The 23,293-nt window shown below is 44.5% G+C and overlaps 1 protein-coding gene across 1 annotated transcript; it reads right to left on the minus strand.

The window, feature by feature from the left end:
- Positions 1 to 344: 344 nt before the first annotated feature.
- On the minus strand, positions 345 to 22,804 carry LOC124260819 (methylcrotonoyl-CoA carboxylase subunit alpha, mitochondrial-like). The gene is given in 18 exon segments (XM_046695137.1): positions 345 to 727; positions 1,313 to 1,492; positions 2,211 to 2,395; positions 9,329 to 9,421; positions 10,062 to 10,275; positions 10,405 to 10,514; positions 12,581 to 12,764; positions 13,435 to 13,580; positions 14,645 to 14,726; positions 15,955 to 16,066; positions 16,713 to 16,834; positions 17,066 to 17,213; positions 18,128 to 18,249; positions 19,161 to 19,216; positions 19,219 to 19,255; positions 19,663 to 19,808; positions 21,390 to 21,442; positions 22,719 to 22,804. Coding segments are annotated over 18 exon segments (2,163 nt in total). The 5' UTR covers positions 22,772 to 22,804; the 3' UTR covers positions 345 to 607.
- Positions 22,805 to 23,293: the final 489 nt, after the last annotated feature.

Genomic DNA, 23,293 nt, shown 5'->3' on the forward strand with positions numbered 1-23,293 from the left:
CACTTCAAGCATCTTTTAGTAAGTGAGTTTGACACTTAAATATGCACATTATTATGAAGTAAACACAGAACTCTGAGAACATGGAAACAGGATTTATTTCCATGGGCAGATACACACCTCACACTCAAGTCTATATACAAGTTAAGTTACATTCACCATCACCGTGCCAACAGCTTGAAAGAAGGTTTACCAGATAAGAATTGTTTTATCTTTAACATCTAAAACAATTGTAATAAAGTCTGTGTCTAGGTGATAACATTGTATCTCTCTTGATGCTTAATAATACCTTTTTGCAACCTTGATACAAATTTCCTGTTTGACCATACAAGAAACATAAAAAATCATAAACAACATGGTGCTCATTTAATCCATTGAAGAGATATTGGGTATTTCTCATTCTTGGCGCCTCATGTTAGCACTGGTGAAACACACACATAACACAGATACAAATCTCGGTTGGTCTAAGTTCATGGACATCAAGAAGTTTCATGTGTGTTCTTCCCACGTTCAGCCACATCATGTCACTGGTCCGTGTTCCACAGTACAAGTTCCGTGTATACACTATGTTGTTCACTATATAAACACGATATATCCTAATGTTTCTTTCTCAGTCTTGTGCTGCTTCATCTTCCTTGAAGTGAACGAGGACTGTTCCTCTGTTGACGGTTTGACCAGGCTGGAACGTTACCCGCTCCACCACCCCTGACCGTGGCGCCCGTATAACATACTGAAACAAACAAACGCCATGTACCAGGGAAATAAAGAAACATAGTCAAACAAACAACCATCATGAACCCCCCCAAAATATGAAAAGTAGTCAAACATCATGTGCCAAGAAAAACATCAAACATAGTCAAACAAACACCACATTCCAAGGGAAAAGTCATAGTCAAACATCACAATACCAAACAAACCTGCTGCCAAATACTATTGTCTGATACTAGTATTCAGTTATTCAGTTATAACCGGGTTTGAATCCCCACATGGGTATAATGTGTGAAGCCCATTTGATAATGTTGCTGGAAATTTGTCAACCATGGTTGATAATTATCATCCAGTTGTCTTATCAATCCTTCATTTGTGTGGAGATACTTGAGTATTCCAGTAAAACCTCAAAATAGATTTCCTGTGTTTTGAAGAACCCATCTGTACAGTGGCCTATAGGTTTATAGGTTTATTACTGGTGTTTGATATGTTGCTTGCTAATTCCATCACAAATCTGTAAATCACTGTAATACATTATCCTGGTAATATCACTGTAGGAGACCATACACTGCAGACAATTTTGTCGTTGACGCAGTCTCCAACTTACCTCCATTTTCATGGCAATCATGACAACGAGTGGGTCCCCCTTCTCCACTTGTGTGCCCTCGGCCACCATCACCCGCTCCACCACACCCGGCATTGGTGCCACAGCATCATCATCGGACGTTCCCCCTTCAGCAGACTGCAGGTATTTTGGCACAGGTAGACGCAGCTCATGACTGCCATCCTGGAAACAATTGCCAGACATAATCAAGTCCCTGTTCCACTAACTGGATGTAGCACAGCACTTCAACATACACCTATTGCAGTTACAACCTCATAATTGAGGGGCGAAGCAGTAGTCTTGTGGTTCAATTGTTCGCTTGTCATGCTGAAGGCCCAGGTTAGATTCCCTTCATCAGTACAATGTGTGAAGTCCATTTCTTGAGTCCCCTTACTGTGATATGGCTGGAATATTGTTAAAGCAGCAAAAAACCCAACTCATCTTGTCACCTCATAATTGATTTCTATACAGTGACTGATTTTGTGTGCAATGGGCCATGAACCATGATACATATTTGTTTGATTTTTGTATAATGCTACATTCAGCAGTATTCCAGCTATTTGACAGCAATTTAAATTACTGGTAGAGTCCAGACCAGACAATCCAGTGATTGATATCATCAGCATCATTCCCCACAACAGGAATTCAATGACATGCATGAACGAAGTCGGTGAGCCCAACCATGCAATCCCATTAGTCAGCATCAGTTGCTGAAGACCTAGTTCTAACCTGGCTCTTGATGGTCGAACTATATTAGGACCTACATAGCTTGATTCAAAGCTTCATGAAAAGCTGATGTGGAAAAATCCTAACAATATATAATATATTCCACACAAAAGAGGGATGTGAATACTATTAGAAACGGATGTAGACTGAAACCAGTGGGGGCATCCCAGCTCACCAGGGTGAAGATGTGGAGAGAGTTTCCCTGCATGATGACTGTGGACGATGTCTTGACTCCATCGATTGTACAAGTGAGAGAGAGTCGGTCTCCGTCCTCCGTCATCTCGGCCACCACCTCATGCTCCACGCCGTCCATCCGAACCACGAACCTACCCCCATCAGACTCCACTTCCACTGCCACCTCTGAAATACCACATCTCCAGTTTCTCCATATATTATTTAACAGTTAAGATACAATCTAATCCTTTGATACATATTATAGCTAAAACACATGGAATTATCTTGAATGAAATGGCCCTCCTAATATCACTAATTTGCAGGCCGCTGCAAATGATATTGGACTGCTCAACCTGAACGACGGGCCACTATCAGTTCTGTTGTCAAGTGACATCATAGTGGGTGCGTCGGTTCATTCGACTTTGGCTTTGGACTGGCAGATATTCTGGGGCAAATAAGTCAAAGCAACCCGAATTCCCGCTTTCAATAGTGGTAACATTGGCTTTCTTGCTGGTGCTAACCTTAACAATTGCACTATTAATGTTGTTGTTGGACCAAGACCGAACACTGACAACTGACGTTGTGTCTGACACAGTTTGACATGTTGCAGGCCATGGTTTTGTCAAAGGCAAAGGTCGAATATCGTCACGTTCTGTTGTGACGTCACTTGAATTGTTCGATGACGTAATTACATTCGGTCGGTCAACCCCGTCAGAAGTTTGTTTTGAGTAAACTTACAGTCAAATTTATACAAACCTGTAGAGGTTATGAATTCTTTGAAGAAAGTCCTCCTTGGGGTACTTATAAGCATTAAAATGTCCATTTTAAAAACCTACGACAGTTGTAACTATATTTCAATAAAAATATTTACAAAACGAAAAAACACGTTCTGCGTTATGAGACCACCCCTACAGGGCCCCCGCGCGGCCCCCTACCGGCAAGAGCAGATAACTCTAGCCGACAACCTCGCGACCTCACTTTTCATGCTGAACGGATCAGACAGAATGAGGGGAGGTGGGTGGCCAGCCGACCCAAGGAGGACTTTCTTCAAAGAATTCATAACCTCTACAGGTTTGTATAATTCTTTTCAGAAGAAGTCCTCCTTGGGGTACTTATAAGCATAAAACAGACTCCCAAAGATCAGAAAACCGAGTGGCATTCTGTCTGACACACTGGTCCTAACGCAGTAACTTACTACAGCCGTATGAAAATAGAAATCACACTTACCCAGTCACGTGTCCGCCAACGTCAATCAAGGCGGGGGGCCTGACTAAGGCGAGGACCCTGGGAGGTCAAAGCTTAGTGCCCATTGGTCAATCGGTATACACCCCCAAGATAAAACTCCACCTCCCAGCCTGATTGGTGGAAGTGAGTAAAAACTAGGGACTCGCCAAAACAAACTACTGTCCATAGCACACCGCTAGCCAAGCAGGGAAAAATGGAAAATATAAGCCAAAGGCACACTACCAAAAGAACGGAAATAAAAAACGCCACCACATACCTTCACCAGTGCAAAATAGGGGAGAATATACCCGACACCAGTATAAAACACTGAGTAAATCAGCGACAAGGCTCACTCGGCCTGAGGCGTGTTACTCTGTCCACTGTGGAGAATCGTCTGGCCAAACCGAGCACGCTCAATGTTTGTCCAGCTGATAATGGCGAATGAACGTACTCGGTCGGCTCCATATAGCCGCAGAGCAGATCTCCTCAATGGGCAGAGCAGCAGCATATGCTTTAGACGTGGCAACTGCTCGAACCGAATGAGCCTTTAAACCCTCTGGGGGAGTCATACCCTTGTGTATGTAACCCATACAAATCGCCGACACAATCCACCTCGATATGGTCTGTGTGGTAACTGGGTGACCTACTTTACCGCCCCCGTAACAGCAGAATAACTGCTTCTCTTTACGGATTGACATTATTCTCTTGACATACGTCTTGAGTGTCTTACGGACATCCAACACATGTACTCTGCTCTTCGCGCTACCAGACGAAGCAGGAAGCGTAAAGGCAGGCAAATCAATAGGAGCAGTGACATGAAACGCTTTATCGATTTTTGGGCGGTAGGAATCAGGTAAACGAATACTTACCCTATCCTTGTGAAAAACGGTAAGCTCCAGGTCTGAGGACATAGCATGAATGTCCCCAACCCGTCTACCTGAAGTAATGGCCACCAAAAATGACGCTTTCCAACTTAACAGTTGAAGCGACAACCCGACATATCGTGAGAAAAAGGACTAGATAGCCAATCTAAAGCGATGGACAGATCCCATGGCGGACTTGTCCATCGGACGACGGACGCGCCTCTGTCCACCTGCTAAGAAACGCTGAACCAGAGGGTGTTGTCCTTAAAGGGCACCCTCGGTAGGAATGTGGAAAGCTGAAATAGCTGTGGAGTAGCCTCGGATAGTAGACGCGGCTAGGCCGGCTTCTAACCGAGACTGTAAAAACTCCAAAACTTCGACTACAGTCGAAGAAAAGGGACCAAGTATCCCTCTGTTTCCACACCAGCGCGCATAACATGGCCATCTATCCTCATACTGTAAGTTAGTCGAATCCCTCCGCGAAGCCAGAATTGTGTCTGCAACTGGTGCAGGAATTCCGCTCACATGGAGGCCACTCCTGACAGTGGCCAAGCCACCCACTGGATCCATGGATCCGGGTGTGGCTGGCCTTCCTGGCATAGGAGGTCCGGTCGCATCGGTAATAGCACAGGAGGCTGTACGAGCGATCTGAGTATTACCGGGAACCAGCGTTGAGACGACCACAGAGGTGCAAGAAGCACAAGTAGTCGCGCTGGTTGGGTGGCGAGCTGTGATAGGACTCTGGGAATCAGAGGTATCGGTGGGAAAGCCCACAGAACCCTGTCCGTCCAATCTAGCTGGAAGGCATCGGGGCGATCGCCCCGGATCCGGGATCGTGGAGCAAAACACCTGGAGTCTGGTTCGTCACCCCAGAGGCAAACAGATCCACCTGGAACGACCCGAACAACTGGGAGATAACCCGAATATCTCCGGTCCAGTAACCACTCGTGAGGGCCAGGATAATGACGTGAGAGTGCATCTGCACGCACGTTGTCCTCCCGGGAGATACACAGGTAATACCCGTGTGTTGAACCGGGTCGCACCACAGCAGAAACTGCCACGCCTCCTGGAGGGTAGCGGAGACACCGTACGCCCTGCTTCAGGATATAGGACATCGCCGTTTGATTGTCCATTTCTAGGCGAACCACACGGTTCGAACCTGCTCCATGAAGCGTTGAATACCCGCCGGACAGCTCTCAATTCTAACACATTGATGTGCATGGTGCCGCTCCACGGACCAAAGTCCGGAAGCTGTGAGGTCCCCTAGGACCCCCCCCACCCTGTGAGGGAGGCGTCCGTCTGAATTGTGAGCGTAGGCACCGGGGTCTTCAGTGGGATACCCCTGGCTAGATTCCCGGTGTCGGTCCACCACCTCAGGTGAGGGAGAAGCCACTCTGGAGTTAGGAGAATTGTACCATTAACTCCCGAGTCGCGACCACAGCTGTGCTAACGCTTGCTGAACTGGCGCATCCTCAGGCGCACGCGCCAAACTCGCCCACCCTACCGCCATGCTGCCTAGCAACTGAAGCCATAATGCGAGCTGAGGCCCTGGGGACTGAAGGAATTGTAAAACAACCCTTTGGACTTTGGAAATGCGGTCTTGAGACAGAGACTAAGCCCTGCTGTGTCTCGAATCTCCCAAGAAAACCAGATCCTGGGATGGAACCAGCTTTCGGACTTCTTGAGGTTGATGACCCAACCCAACCTGGTGAGAATATCCATCACTGTCTGTGTGGAGTCCCGACTAAGTGAGTGGAAGAGCCTGAAGCCAGTTGTCCGAGGTACGGGTAACAAAAGTTGCCCTGTGCCCTGGCGACTTGAGCTGGCACTAACATTAGTTTTGTGAACACCCTTGGCCGTGGAGATGCCGAAGGGAGCACGCGAAACTGATAGCACCTCCCATCGAAGGAAAACCGGAGGTATTTCCTGAACTTCGGGGAATGCATTGGTACATGAAGGTACGTGTCCTTGAGGTCGATTGGCGTAAGCCAATCCCCTGCCTCCACAGATGAGATCACCGACTGCAGTGTCTCCATCTTGAAGGGCGGTACCTCTAGCAAACGGTTCAGACCCTTTAAATTGAGAATGGGTCTGAACCCTCCGTCCTTCTTGGTAACCAGGAAATAGGTTGAGTAAACCCCTTGATTTTCCTGGCCCGTCGGAACCACCTCGATGGCTGCCTTGTCCAGCAACGACTGGACCTCGGCACGGAGAATATCTGCCTTCTCCGGAGAGTTCGGCACTGGCGTGCAACGAATCCCGGAGAAAGGAGGAAAATGCTGCTGAGAGGAGGCAGCCTTGCCCCTACCTCTACCCCTGCCCTTGCCTCTAGGTGCCTGAAGTGGAGCCGTCCACTTCGGTGCTTCCTTTCCTGAAGAGGAAGGGTAAGCTGAGGCAAGGACGGAAGGCCGGGCGCGAGAAGTGAGGGGTTGCTCGATTAAGGGCTTTGAGTCCTTAAACTGGCTAACCGCCTCCGCAGCCTCCCGTTACAACTGTCAATGCCCCTGGGAACAGGGTTGAACCCATCCTGAATGGCAGAGACAGCAGCGCCTGCTGTGTAGCCGGTGAATATCTGGCCACAGACAGCCACAACCGACGGAGGCCCATAACTGCAGACATCATCTGGCTAGCGCACGACCGAATGGCGTCGCGTGCCAGATAATGAATACACCTCCGTGAAACTGCCTACCATGCGTGGGCGGCGGCAGCGTTGTCGTCCACCAGCTTCCTCTGCAGGGCGAGAGGTATGCTGAGTGGACGGAAACCTTAAGTTGTTGTACTGTGTTACGGTATTGTTCTTCAAAGGAACGATATACCGATTTCAACACCTGGTTGTTGGAAAGCGAGGAGGCGGCGCCGACCCTGGCGAAACTTGACGGCGTGGCTATGGCCAGATGACCCCCAGGCGACTGAGGCATAAATGCACTCATCTACCACCGGGGTCATAAAGAGCCCCTCTCCCATCAGGTAGCACCGGTTCAGCTCCGGAGATCGAGCGTGACCTGCCACCTGAGAGGAGAGGTTTATAACTCACTAATCAGTGAAGGTAAAATACATAAAGTGAACTCGGCGACCCGACACCAGAGCAAACGCCTCCCCAGGAGATGAAACTCCGGCGGGTCGAGGGGTCATCTGGCGGACACGACCACCTGCGGCAAATGGAAGCAATCGTTCCCTTACTTGCGCGGGAGACGGATAGCAGCGAAGGAACCTTCCCCTGGCCTCATGCCCCGTCCCTCATCCATGGCTTCCTCCTCCCGCTCCCCCGAGCGAACTCTCGGTATCAGAGTCACCTCGAAAGCAGTGCGGCTCCACGGACAAAGATAGAGAGCCATAAGAGCGGCGCCTGGCCCGACCGACCCTAGGCTCAAGGATGAGGCCAGGTGGCCGAGGACCAGGAAGAACCTGCCGAAACAGGATTCCCGTAGCATAGCGCCAAGGCCCGAGTCGAGCCCGGTAGCACCGGTATTTCTGGAAACCCCAGCTTGTAAGCTGGTGGCCAGCGATGCGAGACCCGTATCCACTGCGCTGAACCCGAGCCGAAGCTTTCGGGCCAGACACTGAAGCGCACCAGCAGAGGGGTCACCAGAGCCAAGGCTCCAAGGCAGGCGACCCGGGCCGCTAACTCGAGCGAAAGCGATCTCCTCCACGGAGACGGACGCCAGGTCGAGATCAGCGGCGGACCCGAAGTCATCTGTTGCTGCAAAATAGAAGTTAAATCAGTAAGCCACAGGGGTGCAGAATCTGATTGAGTGGAAGTGGAGGAGATAGGGGAAGAAGGTTTATCCACCGTCTTGGCCTGCTTACCCCCACCCCCGCTAGTAGAAGAAGAACTCTTCTTACTTTTAGCCGCTTTAGATGGTGGGTCCTGAGCCCATAAGTCTCCCCCTGCCTGAAGCAAATTTGTATAAACCAAAAAATCGGCGGACCGACGCTAAGTCGTCTTGGGTGAGAAAACCTTGCAACTCTCACAAGTTAGATCATCATGGTGATCAACGGCCAAACAACAGAGGCACACATCGTGAGTATCCTGTGGTGGCAACATGGCCACACATGCAACGCACGGGTGAAACTGTAACAAACAGAACCATTTTAATGGAAACTGATGCACAGTCTAAAATACACACATATATGCAACACAAAGTAAAACATAATACGCCATGCGGGCGATAAACCCTATGTGAAAAGCTAAGGCAGTTTTAACCCTTTAACATGTATCATGAACAAGAGGCGAAAACGCAAGCTTCCTGCGTAACATATACAGCGTAAAGAAAATATGAAAAAACTTACCCAACTCACCTTACATTGCTGAAAGTGAAAACGTTAGGCAAGCCTACAATAGTAATGTACAAGAAAATACCCTACCACCCTAGCGATGTAACTAAAAAAAGTTACAACCGTATGACAGAAGGAAGCCAAACCGACCGCCATCTTGCCTGCCACCTGGCTGGAAAATGGAGCCTGTCCGACTAAGTTACAACAATCATGAATGAAAAAATCAACCTACAATTCCATCTAGCGCCTAAATCTACCTACAATGTCAGGCCAACAGTTAATGATAACACTATATATACTACCAATGTTCCTTTACTTCAGTTGAGAAGCATTCATAGAAACAATGCTTCCACTCCATTTCAGGCACTAATCTGAAGATCTAGACATGGACACAGAAACCAAATAATGTAGGATATCTACTGGCAAACAAGGATAAGTTGGACCGGCGCAGAGAATGCGTTTACGAGAAGTAGGCGGTATACGGCAAAGAGCAAACCCAACTGGTTTGTGAAAGGTAGAGCAGATGTAGGCTAGTGCACGTGCATTGCATGACGATGAAATTGATTCCGCGCCTTGTTCATAAGACTCTCAAGTTGGTGCAGAAAGTCGCACTACACTTGATCGCGGTCAACCTGGGGCCCCTTCGCTCACAATGGCAACGCCAGTGGGCGGCACTCATAATGCAATACATGTCAATTGTCAGGTTTGTGCTCAACTTATCATTGTTTGCCAGTAAGACTGCAGTTTGTTTCCTCACCTTCGTCTCCATCGCACAGCAACAGTTGCCTCGATGCAGCTTGGTTCACACGAGCTCCACTGCACCACGAGAACGAGAACGGCGAGAAGGGATCTGTAAGGAACAGAACAAATCTGTGTGAACTAATGACCTTGGCCATTACAGTCTCTTCCATGGCAATGAACTGTAGGTTGGGATCAAACTGACATCAGTGGCATCAGAGTTGTCAGAAATCAGTTATGTACACCAATAGGTGACAAGACTTCTCTCTCTGTATTGTGGATTACATATTTTGCGCGGGAAAGGGCAAAGGGAGGTAACTCGTGGGTGAGTGTATTTATACGTCCGCTTCGGGAACTTCAAGGGATTCAAGTGTTCCACTACCATTCGAAGAGGTAAGGGAGATAAGCAAAAGATCAGGAGTCAGGATAAGTATAAAATATCAATTTTACTTAAAAAATTACATTAACATATCCAAGCAATGGCACTGCGAATGATACCAAGAATGATTGAGTGACACCACTGAGAGGTTGATAACGCTGCTCTCACCAATATTCAGGCTACATAGGGGCGGTGACCAGGTTTCGATTCCCCGCATGGGAACAAAGTGTGAAGCCCATTTCTGGTGACCCTGCCATGATATTGCTGGTATATTGCTAAAGTGGCATAAAACCATACTCACTATATCTTCAGCATCACATACAGATGCTCACACTAACACGCTGCCCTTGTGACCAGAACTGACAGGACTCACCCTGAGTAAGCTGACTACTTCTAACCGATCGACTCTGCTGAAGTGTAACCATAGCAACAGCCGCATGACACAGTGTTTGAGCTGAGAGGATGGACTCTTGGAACAGCTGGTCCTTGTGCTGGGGAATGAACTCGGTGTGAACGTTCCCTGCCTGGAACTCAGGATGTGCTGCCAGATCCAACAAGAACTTGATGTTTGTGTTCACGCCTACAATCTGAAACAACAAGAACTTGATGTTTGTGTTCACGCCTACAATCTGAAACAACAAGATATAGGAGGGAGGGATATTTTGCAATGTCTCATCATCTGTGTTAACATGACTGTAATAATTGACAATACTTACATGGTAGTCTTGCAACGCTGTCCTGGTGCGTCTGAGGGCTGACTGTCTGTCTGCTGCCCACACAACAAGCTTGGCAATCATAGGGTCATAATGGACGGACACTTCATCTCCTGGAGCAGAACAGAGGGCACAAAGTCACATCATGAAGTTTGTTTGTTCAAGGACCGCCTTCGGCAATATTCCAGTTACATGATGGATGCTGGTAAATATTAATGTCTGGACCAATGATTGATCCTGCGGTTGTATCCAACACCATTATGGTATGATGACAAGCAAGTCACAGAGTCTCACCATGTGTGACCAAAAGTCGCCTCTACAACAAGCATAAGCTGCCAGGGATGCAAAATTACATGGCTTCACCGCAGGGTGACCAAACAAGGCAGCCCAACAACCTGACTGGTCATTAGTGTTGGGAATGGGTTGAAATCTCACAATTGATGATTGTTTCATTACCAACGAAAAATCATCGAAAACAATTGGTCATTTTTCAGATTTTCCTATCCAGGTTGTTATTGCAGATATCATAACATGATGCAACTTGCTACTTTAAAGTGATGACTAATATATCATGAACATAAACCTCCCCGGAGTCTTCAAGAAGTATTCAGTCATGGCTTTTCAGTTAGTGAAGTGAGTTTTCTAAGAATTAAACACGTTTTCATTCCCTGAAAACTTCTAAGATATGTTCCATTGTCAAGTATTGCAAAGACTAAAACAGTAGTTCCAAAATCATTTATGTTCGATTATGAGAAAATGTGATCGATTGCTTGGTCAGTTGGTCACTGCGATCAATCTTCGATTACTGTAAACGTACTTATTTTCGCGTGGTGCAATTTTCGCGGAATTTACAGTTTAGACTACATCGCGCGGTCCATTATTCGCGCAATCAGTAATTGCCGGAACTGCCAGCTGTCTCTTTGGCCGCCACTAATAGCAGTGAAAACAAACAGAGTGGCTTAACCTGTCAGGCGGCGTTTATTGCATACTCACAGGAAATCCCTATCTGTGCGATATACTAGTACACAGTAATCCGTTTACTCCCGGAAGATTTTAAGATTCCCGTTGATTTCTGTCTTCAAACATGATGTGTTATGGTAACAACTCAGGGGCGAGCGTGGCTAGACTGAATGAATGACAGGTTTATTCGCGGTGTATAAATTTTCGCGCTAAAATGTTTTGCGCGAAAAGCGCGAAAATAAAACCTGCGCGAAATATAATCCATTTACAGTATTTCAATTAATCGGATCACCACTACTGGTCATGTGATCTGATGAGGCCAAAGACACATGTCTCTTGACTGTGATGCAGGGAACCAAAATATTCAAGAGCTGACTTCAGTAGCGCTGTCTAAATCTGTCAACAAGTGGCAGATGAGTGATGCTTTTTTTTGCAGTTTTTCAATTAATCTTGTGACACATTAGCTTCATCATGTACAGTAATTCAAATACAATCAAATAAACACATGCCTTCCACGGTTGAAGATACATGTTACTGGAATGTACAACTACACACAGTAACCAAGTAACCAAGGCCACTGCAGTCTCATCACCTACTGATTTCTACTAAACTGACTCTACAACCAACTGTAAGCAGTAACCAAGGTTACCCCATTCTCTTCCCACAGAGGTTACTCCTGTCATATCTTCCTACGTAACCTCTGTTCTAATACGGCCCTTTCATGGTGTGAGCGTTCAAGACTCGTGATTGGAGACAATCAGATTTAGTTGTGCAATCAGCGACGTTGTTTCAAAAGTGATCATTCGCAAAGGCCTCGGTAATTTCCATATGCTTCGAGAAAACTAAACTTTTTCCCCTGCGCGATGCGCAAACGTTTATTCTAGACAGAACTCAGTTATGTTATGGCGGGTCAGTGGCGTCTCCATCGCCCTCGTCGACAACAGACAAGCTAGCCATTAAACGTCTTGTGTGTAACATCAACACAAGTCCCCGGCAGATGGGGGATATTTGTGGCCTCACATTTGCTTGTGTTAGTCAAGTTGAATCTAAGTCGATGTAACAGGTGTTCTGATTGGATAGAAAGAAGGGAGATAATTCGTGTTGCGATCTTTTGCCGCTAGGGGATTTTACGAGAACCGGGAAATATGGCCGTATTAGAACAGAGGTTACGTAGGAAGATATGACAGGAGTAACCTCTGTGGGAAGAGAATGAGGTTACCCTGTCTGACGCCCGTCTCGATGCGGACTCCATCCCCGGCCTTGGGGGTGGTGATGTGCAGAAGGGGACCAGCTCCAGGCATGAAGCTGTTGTTAGGGTCTTCAGCATAGATCCTCGCCTCGAAGGCGTGACCAGTAAACTTGAGCTGCTCTTGTGCCACAGGCAGTTTCTCTCCACTAGCAACCTGTTGGCAAGATATTTATTGACGGTACTGTCAAACATTTTAGATAGTACCAGTGTATGAAATAACCCAAAACCCTAGCCAGACATCTGGGCTGGTAACTTCAAAAACTTACCAGCCCAGAAGAGATTTAACCAGTCCTTCTTGAATACTAAATAGACAGTGCAAGTGGACACATTATCTGAATATTTTTTTTACCTGTCCATCCTGGCTAGCTGTAAAGTTAGACTGTCCGGCAGAAATCTAGCCCTGACGGGCGGTTGGACGGGCCTTACTCATACACTGATAGTACCATCACACATTCAACCCATTGACAAGATATTCACTTACTGTACCGTCACACATTCAACCCATTGACAAGATATTCACTGATAGTACCATCACACATTCAACCCATTGACAAGATATTCATTGAATGTACTGTCACAAGTTTGACCTTTTGACAAGATGTTCACTGACTGTACCGTCACACATTCAACCTGTTGACAAGACACACTGACTTTACGATCACAAAGTGTCCCATAAATACCTGACATGGAGTCAGTTAGTTGGTTTCTGCCAAAGTTGACGACACACTGATTACGATCACACATTCAACCAGTGACAAGACACACATTACATAATACATTCTATAACAGTGTCATAAATACCTGACATGGAGTCCTGAGGCTGCCAAACTCCACCAGGTCACATTACATAATACGGTGATCATCTCCGTGATGGGGTGCGTGATCCTCCTGTAGTGCTCCACCTGTAGACGTGTGTTCATCTCCATGAAGTAGAACTTGAACTTCTTGTCCATGATGAACTCCACTGTCCCTGCACAGTTAAGTTTTGTTTTATGGATTCTGTGACACAAAATATCACTAATATGAAAAAACAAAAGAGAAACATTCATTAAACTGTAAAATATCGTACAATTTAGGGGCAGTGAAGTAGCCTTGTGGTGAAAGGCGCGGTGGGCAAACTGGCTAAAGCGCCAGGCTAGTGATCCAGCGAGATTGAGGTGACGGGATCGAGCCCACCTGTGACCGGGTGTAAAAACCTTGGAGTCAACTTTGTGTGCAGACTCTTTCAACCCCTAGTGTACAGTACACAACCCTGTGCACTTAAAAGAAACCACGAATCCGTTGGTAGATGACCAGATGGGGCCACATCAATACGTGGAAACACCCAGTTGCGGGTACAGCAAGGTGCAGTGAACTTGGACAAAGTACTGTGACTATGTGTCCCAGTCCACCCAGGTGTGAATGGGTACCTCGTAAGGATGGGAATGCCACAATAACTCGGTGCCACTAGTTGCTGCAAGAGTTGTATGCTCCCAAGGGAGTTGAGATTGACAATACGATGTGCCGTTGAGATTGACATCCAGTGAACGAGGAAAAAACAAAGCAAGCGCAAAGAGTCCTTTGCGGAGATTTGCGCAAAGTGTTCATGCCATGTATCAATCGTAAGGGGGGTAGCCGAGTTCGCTAGTCAGGCAAAACACGCAGGTTTGATTCCCTACATGTCTACAATGTGTGAAGCCCATTTCTGCCGTCCCCTGCCATTTAATTGCTGGTATACTGCTAAAAGCGGCGCAAAACTAAACTCACTCACTCACATAGTTACAACAGCTGGTAACATTACGAACACCAGTAAAAGCAGCGTAAAACATAACTCTCTCTGACCTTACATATTAACTCATATCGGCAGTACAGTTTTGGTCACCAGTAAAACTCACAGAGGTTAATGAACCTTCAAACAAATATTATCAAACAAACCATGTGGTTTCAATGAGAGGCTACAGTTAGCATTCAACAACCAGCATTTCTAAAAACCTAACCATCAGTGAATGCAAGAGTCCTTCTATCTCATTATGGACTCAAAGTAGTGCCACCTACCGGCGCCAACGTAGTTGACAGCCGCTGCTGCTTTCACTGCAGCCTCACCAAGCGCCTGTCTCACTTCTTCACTGATACCAGGCTGCAAAACATGACAAATTGTTGAAAGACTCAACATTCTGTTGAAAATCTCGCAAATGTTGAAAATCATGACCCATTGTAGAAAATCATGACATACTGTTGAAAAACAGAACAGTCTTGAAAAATATATACTGTTAAAAAACTTAAACAGAGTCATCAGAAGATAACAAACCCCCCAGCCCCAACATATTTGAAAGAACAAGTCATCTGACTGTTACTTTAAGTGCAACTTAATTTTTTTTAGACTAAGTCCAAATCGTTTCCATGGAAATCATGAAAAATAAAAATGACAAAAATCTGTAAATAGCAAAAGGCACCATTTCAAGAGCTCTTTGATATATCTACCAAGTCTTGTAGAAAGATACTGAAAGGTTTCGAGTTGTGCTCCAGAAGCGAAGCCCACCCCTCCCTTTTGAGACTAAGTCTGCAGCGTTTCCATGGAAACCAAGAAAAATAAAAATGACAAAAATCTACAAATAGCAAAAGGCACCACTCTGGGATCTGCCTCATATATATGCCAAGTTCTGTTGACAGATACTGAACAGTTTTCGAGTTGTGCTCCTGATACGAATCCTATCCCTCCCTTTAGAGACAAAGTCTGAAGCGTTTCCATGGAAACCAGAAAAAATAGAAATGACAAGAAGAAGACAAAGTTAACAATATCCCCGCAATGGCAAAATACTCTTCATGAATAGGTCTACTAGTTATGATTATTAAGTTCTGCTCCAGAAAAGAGCACTACCACCAAATTCAGTCGAAGTCAAACTTGTTGCCATGGAAACACCAAAAATATTATATTCAGAATTCCAAAACTACCAAAAGGTACCAGTACACCACAACATCTATCTATGTGCCAAGTTTGGTGAAGAAATATTGAACAGTTTTAAAGTTCTGCTCCGGAAAAGACGAATGTGCACGAATGGACGAACAGCTGGACGGACAGCCAGCCAAAGAGTCGACTATATCCCAAGGCATTACATGCTGGGGGGATAAAAATGGGATCGAGTGGTGAGGCTTGCATGTTGATACATGTCATCATATCCCAATTGCGAAAAAAAATGCTTGTGTTATCAATCACTGGGTTTTCTAGTCCAGAGACAATTACTTACAGACTGCCGTCATATAGCTGCAATATTGCCGAGTGTGGCGCTAGAAAACAAACATACAACTGTAGTGTTGACACCATGATATATGTTAAATACAGTCTACTCTGAATGTGATGGACTCACAGCAGGTGCTTCCTCAATGATCTTCTGGTGGCGTCGCTGTACACTGCAGTCCCGCTCAAACAGGTACACATAGTTGCCGTGGGAGTCCCCGAACACCTGCACCTCCACATGCCTGAGAACAAACAGGATCAACTACATCATTATTATTCACAACATATAGAGATGTGCCTCCCCAAACTGCCGAAATCATCACTATATGTGATAACTTTGATCTAATTGCATATATATTTTTTTAATATTTAAAAGTATTTTTGTTGCTGTCTTGGTTTTGTATTTTTTCACACACTTTACCCATGAAGATCCAGGTTAGAACTGGTCTTCAGCAACCCATGCTTGTCGTAATAGGCGACTGACGGGATCGGGTGGTCAGGCTCGTTGACTTGGTTGACAAATGTCATCATATCTTAATTGCATAGATCGTGTTGATCACTGGTTTGTCTAGTCCAGACTCGATTATTTACAGACTGCCGCCATACAGCTGGAATATTGCTGAGTGCAGCGTTAAACAACAAACCAACTCATTATGCTAACTGTGACAATTATCTTGAAATACTGACCATACTAAACAGTTGGTAGCCTAGCGGGTGAAGCACTCACCCAAAGGTGTAGGTTTGATTCCCCACATTGATATAATATTTACAGTCCATAAGGGATCCTTGCAATGACATTGAGGGATGTTATAGATCAAAGGGAAAACTGACAGGGAGTTGTACTTCTTAATAAGGTGTTCTCACAAGGTTCAATCCTTCCCGTCCTACCTTGGTGTCTCTACAAACTTCTCAATCAGCATCACGTCATCGCCAAATGACTTCCGACCCTCGGTCATTGCCGACTCCAGCTGGGTCTCAAACTCCTCCTCTGTCATACAGATCCGCATCCCCTGAAAAACAAACCATCCTCTGTGTAGATGCATAAATAAAAAGATGAACATTTGTCAGATGTGAGTGTCAAGAACACCTACAAATCTGAAATCAGAAAATGTTTATCAACATTGTATAAAGTATAAGTTACCTCTAAATGAGGAAATGGTTAAAACTTATACATTTTGGAAATATGGACAGCATTAAATGATACATTTGAGAGGATTATGACTGGTTTTGTGTCTACCCACCTTGCCTCCTCCACCTCGGACTGCCTTGATCATGACTGGGTAGCCAATTTTCTTGGCCTCTTTCTTTAACCTGTCAACTGATTGGTCCTCACCATGGTAACCCTCAATGATTGGCACACCAGCAGCTGACATGATACTCTTGGAAGTACTGGAAAATAATACAACAACTAACTTCTAAAAGACATTCTGTTTAGTACTGACTCATGGCTTGAAACAGATTGACTTGGGCTGTTTGGCTAAATTATATTCTTGTATCTCACTTCACGATTCTCATTTCTCATTTCATGAATCTTGCACCTCACCTTGTGATTCTTGCATCTCAACTCTTCTTACTCATATTGACACAATTCCCATATCTAGCCTAAACTCACACATATCTAACCTCTTCTTTCCCATTTCCAATTATCTGATTTGTAATTCCCACTGTCTGATTCCCATTTACCACTAATTCCAAATTAACCTCCACTCATATTTTATTCACATATCTAACCTCTCTTCTTACATATTCTGATTCCCATTTCCCACTATCATTGACACAATTCCACATTTAAAACCCAACTCTAACCTCTTCTTATTCTCAAATCCAGCCATTTGATTCTCATTACCAACTATCTGATTCCATATCATTAAACTCCATATCAAACCTCTTTTTTCCCATTTCCAACTATCTGATTTGTAATTCCAACTATCTGATTACATTTCCCACTATCTGATTCCCATTTTTTCCAAATTCCCATTATTTTATTCCCACTTCCTACTATCTGATTCCCATTTCCAACTATCCAACTTGATTCCCATTTCTCAAATCCACTGATCTGATTCCCATTTACCAACTATCTGATTCCCATTACCAACTATCTGATTCCCATTTTCAACTATCTGTTCCCATTTCAACTATATGATTCCCATTTCTACTATCTGATTCATTACCAACTGTCTGATTCCCACTGATTTCACTGATTCCCATTTCTCATTGATTTCCAATTCCCACTATCTGATTCCCATTTCTCACTGATTCCCAATTCTCACAGATTCCCAATTCCCACTGCCAAGTCATCTCACCTCTTGATTCCCATGTCTCTAATGGCAGAGGCAGGTGGGCCTACAAAGGTCACACCTTCTCTTGCACACAGCTCGGCAAACTCGGTGTTCTCGGACAAGAAACCATAGCCCGGGTGGATGGCCTGACGAGCAAATAACAAACAAACACAATAAAACTGTTAACATAAAAGTTCTCGGGAACATGGGGCACATTGTCTGACCCATCACAGCTCTCACTGATTCCTTTTTGTTTTCTAACATACAAGTTCTTCGCATTTAAGTGATGAAAATATCCCCCAACAAAGTATATCAACATGTGATGGATTTCTCTCAAGTAACTCTACTTCTACAAACTTAAGGAACCCTACAGATGGATGGATTTCTACAAACTTATACGGAACCCTACTTATCTCTACTTCTACAAACTTATTACAAGCTTGTTAATACCATTCTTTTGATACAACAATTTTCACCTTCAGGATCCAAGCCACTGGCTAGATAGTTACGTGGTGTGTTGACTTTGTATCAGTCAATTACGACGGGATCATTATCTCCAAAATACGCTACGTGTTTCACTTCATAGTCAGTCATCTCAAAATTTTACTTGTCAGTGGATTTTTGGAAGGTGAACATATATGAGGTGAGGTGAAATTGGGTTTAACGTTGTGCTTGAGAATATTCGCTCATATGACGATGTGCATGCATGTGTATGTGTATGTGCGGCTGCTTGTACTAGCCCAGACTGAAGCTGGTTTTATAGTGCTAGCCCACTGAGGTACCATGCCGCAGTGAAACATGAATACCCCACTCAGACACATTATACTGACTCCGAGCCGACCAGTCCTTGATGTACCCATTAATGCTGAGCACCAGGCAGGGACCAACAAGTAGCATATTTTAACGTCTTTTGGTATGACGAGGTCGCAGATCGAACCCGCGACCTTCCGCTCTCCGGGCGGATGCTCTAACCACAACACCACGGAGGCGTTTGTGAACATATATGACTTACAACCCAATTCATCTGTTCATCAGACTACATAAACTCCTCTCTCACCTGTGCTCCAGACTCCTTGGCAACACCCATCACCTTGTCCATACACAGGTAACTCTCCCCGCAGCTGGAGGGCCAATCAGGTAGGCTTCATCTGCCTAAACACCCAGAATTCATCAAATCAGATTTCTCTGTCTAAACTACAAATGTATTTTGAAATGTATTGGTCTACAAATATTGCAACTGAAAGTATGATAGATTATTTAACATTGCATTTTGACTTATACACACTCTCAAAGATAACACATGAATTTATGCTACGCACTGGCTTTCAAACATTTGTACACTCACATTCAAAATCACATCTACTGAAATACCAGACACAAGCACACCATCTATTTCTGCACCTCAAAAATCATTATGTTAAATGGATACAGATACCAACATCATTCACCAATGAACCCAAATCTAGTTTTGACAATTTTCAAATAAGAAGACAAAATTATGCAGCAGCTGTACATTGATAATATCTATGTTCTCGGCGACTAATAGATTATTCCGTTACCATGGCAACATGCATAGAATCAGCATCAGCCTCGCTGTACACTGCCACTGTCTTGATGCCCAGTTTGCGAGCGGTCCGCATCACGCGGCAGGCGATCTCCCCTCGGTTGGCAATCAGCAGCTTCTCCAGTGGGGCTGCAGCTGCAGCTGCAAGCCAGAATGAGTGAGGGAGTTGGGTTCAAAGCTGAACAAAACAACAGTCAACACACGATGTATGCTTTGTGGTTTTATTTGTTGTTAAACATCACAGCCGAAATATTACAGCTATATGGTTGCTGTTTGGTAAATAATCAAGTGTAGACCAAACAATCCAGTGATTGATATTATGAACATTGTCTGAACTAGGACATAGTGACCTGCATCAGTCAAGTCAGTGAGCCACCCAGTCGACCCTTAGAACCAGTACAGCTTGTTGGGACTATTTCTGATTCAGGGCCCCGTTTCACGAAGCTCTCGTAAGCTTAAGTTCTCGTAACTTTTCTAGTAGTGTCGCACCTCCTATGTTACAGTATAGGAGGTACGAATGCTACGAGGAAAGTTACGAGATCTTAGGCTTAGGAGAGCTTTGTGAAACGGGGCCCAGGGTCCTGATCCATAAAGCATTCGTAATGGTACGACCTGTCGTAACTCTATAGTTTGTCATAAGTTTATGAACGTCGTAGCGCTACGAACGCTTTGTAGATCGGGATCCAGAATCCCATGTGATCCCATTTATGACAATGTGGTTGAACTTCTGAACATTTACCACTTAAGTGAAGAGTTGGGATACCCAGAGATGATTATACTGATTTCACAAAAACAATGTCAGAACTGTTGTATTCCACAAGAGGGAACTCATGAAGATTAGGGTTAGAATTGATCTTCAGCAACCCATACTTGTCATAAGAGGCGACTACTGGGATTGTGTGGTCAGGCTCGCTGACTTGCTTGACACATGTCATCGTATTCCAACTGATTGATGCTCATGATATCAATCACTGGATCGTCTGGTCCAGACTTGATTATTTACAGACTGCCATCACATAGCTGGAATATTGCTGAGTGTAGCAATACATGAATTCTTCACAATTTTTTTGTAAATTATGTATGACACACATTCACATATACTGGCAAACAAGGTTAAGTTGAGCACCGACCTGACAATTCACCTGTATTAGCATGTATTAGCAATTTCAGCGTCATGCACTGCACGTGCACTAGCCTACATCTGCTCTACCTTTCACAAACCAAATGGGTTTGCTCATTGCCGTGCACCGCCTACTTCTCGTAAACGCGTTCTCAGTGCCGGTCCAATTTATCCTTGTTTGCCAGTAACTGTGTGACTAAAAATTAGCTTATTACTCATTAGTTTTCAAAAAGTATTTACCTCCCATTTAGATAAATGAACTGCTTATTTAATATGATCGCTGTCTTTGAAAAAGAGAACTGTCATATGACATCCACAATCTTTAGCATTGACTTAATTTCTTTAGTGATGTGTGAAGCCCATTTCTGGTGTCCCCCGCCGTGATGTTGCTGGAATATTGCTAAAAGCGGCATAAAACCAAACTCAGTCAGTCAGTCAGTCTTTAGTGATGTCATTCCAACCGTACGTCGCAATAAGATTCACAAGACATCAAAGATGCAATTAGGATGATGTACCCCAAAAATGGGATATAACTCAGAGAATTGCAGTACCATGCTGAGACGACCATGCTGCCATCAGACTGGTACATGTGATCTACCAACCTTGTGATGCAGATCCGTTCCAGCTGCGACATAGCGATGTGCTGAGGTCTGATCTGAAAATATATCCAGATCTACATCATATACCAAGAGACACTGTTTAGTCTGTAGCATTAGCCGCTGGTCTGAAGCCTGAGTCAAGTAAAATTTGGTTCAATCTGGTAAGGTCACCTAATAACTTCCTGTGAAATAATCCTTAAATCTAAATATGATGTAAAAAGCTATATGCTGGCAAGAAGCATCAATTAGTGAGTGAGTTGGGTTTAAATCCTATATTAGGTTTTCCAGTTTTATACTGGTTTTCCAGTTTTAGGTGCGTCAGTTTAATGTGGGAGGAATGCACAGTCAATTATGGCACCTTAGACAACTGGGCCAACCCTGGTTAGTAGACTCAAATGTTTTAGTAAAGACTACAATATACGATTCGTCAATTTGAACATGACTGCTTCTGAAAAATACTGGCAATTACTGACACGGCTTTTAGGTTACAACCGATCCCTAGAGACTTGAAGAAATATAAAGAGTTGACTGAAAGTATTTTGAACCGCATGCCCCACTCAGATGACTTTATAAGTATACAGTCCAAAATACAAATAACCAGAAAACCTTCAGAGGTGTGGTCAAATCATAATTTCAAAAGTCTTTTTTTTTCACCAAACAGATTCTAAGGCAGCTGAGGATATAACCAGGTTTGTCGGTTTAGAGGGGCAGTGGGGTAGCCTAGTGGTTAAAGCGTTGGCGCGTCACGCCAAAGACCCGGGTTCGAATCCCCACATGGGTACAATGTGTGAAGCCCATTTCTGGTGTCTCCTGCCGTGATGTTGCTGGAATATTGCTAAAAGCGGCGTAAAACCAAACTCAGTCAGTTGTCGGTTTAGAAAGACAGACACACCATGTTTATGTAGACAATGTATGGCACTAAGAAATAAAGTAATTATTAGTATAATTCCAAAAGCAACGTGAGATTGGTTGGATTCCATTTTGGAAACAAATTCTTGCACCAAGCATAACGCTCTTCTTTGAGGGGATATAATGGGAATCCTGAATTACCTCATCTGATTATCTCACGATGCTGAGCCGATGGCATTGAATGAACTGGGATTCCAATCATGGGGAATTTCCTACCTGTTTGCTAAATCTAACCGTGTGACAACGCATGTGGACCTTAGTTCATTATTATCATCTAGCCTCAGCTATAGAAGATGAAGATGATACATAATATTATTATTAACACCATGACATTGGTTCTCATTTTGGAACCAAACATGGATCACGTGTCCTAGCTGTCACATTGGTTGTCACGTGCCGTGGCACTGACGTTCGAGTGCTCACCTGCGCAAACTTCGCAACAAACTGGCTGTTTTGGAAGCTCGCAGAGAGGCCATGTTTTCATTTATGTTAGCGACCTTCTAATGCCCCTTACAGCAATCACAATGCAAGTTACCTCCCTTACATCCAGGCATTGCATTCAGATGGCGAGATGTGTGTGGCCAGTTCGAATTATAGGTTTGTTAAAAGTGAACTGTTTTCTTAAGAAAATATATTCTGCAAGAAAAATGTACACGCACACTCACGTGAGCACATAACAGGAGCTCACACGAACATATTTTTGCTCCTCATATTCTTTGTACAATATAGGAATTTGAATCAATAACACGTTTTATTACACTTAATACATGACTTGTTATATAATGTGAAACTTCATAGTAATCCAGCTCTTTACGTATTAATGTTTTTTTGCGGCCTGTAAACAATCGAGTATGTCCTAGATAAACCAGAAATCGTCAACCACAATCCACAGTCACTGAGCACAGGGCCCCACTGCGGGTCAGAAAATCGATAAACTAGTTTATCGATTTTCTGACCCGCAGTGGGGCCTGTGTCACTGAGCATATAGGCGGATCCAG

This window comes from Haliotis rubra, unplaced genomic scaffold (genome assembly GCF_003918875.1).
Source record: "Haliotis rubra isolate DU_JTF1 unplaced genomic scaffold, ASM391887v1 Scf778, whole genome shotgun sequence".
NCBI lineage: Eukaryota > Metazoa > Mollusca > Gastropoda > Lepetellida > Haliotidae > Haliotis > Haliotis rubra.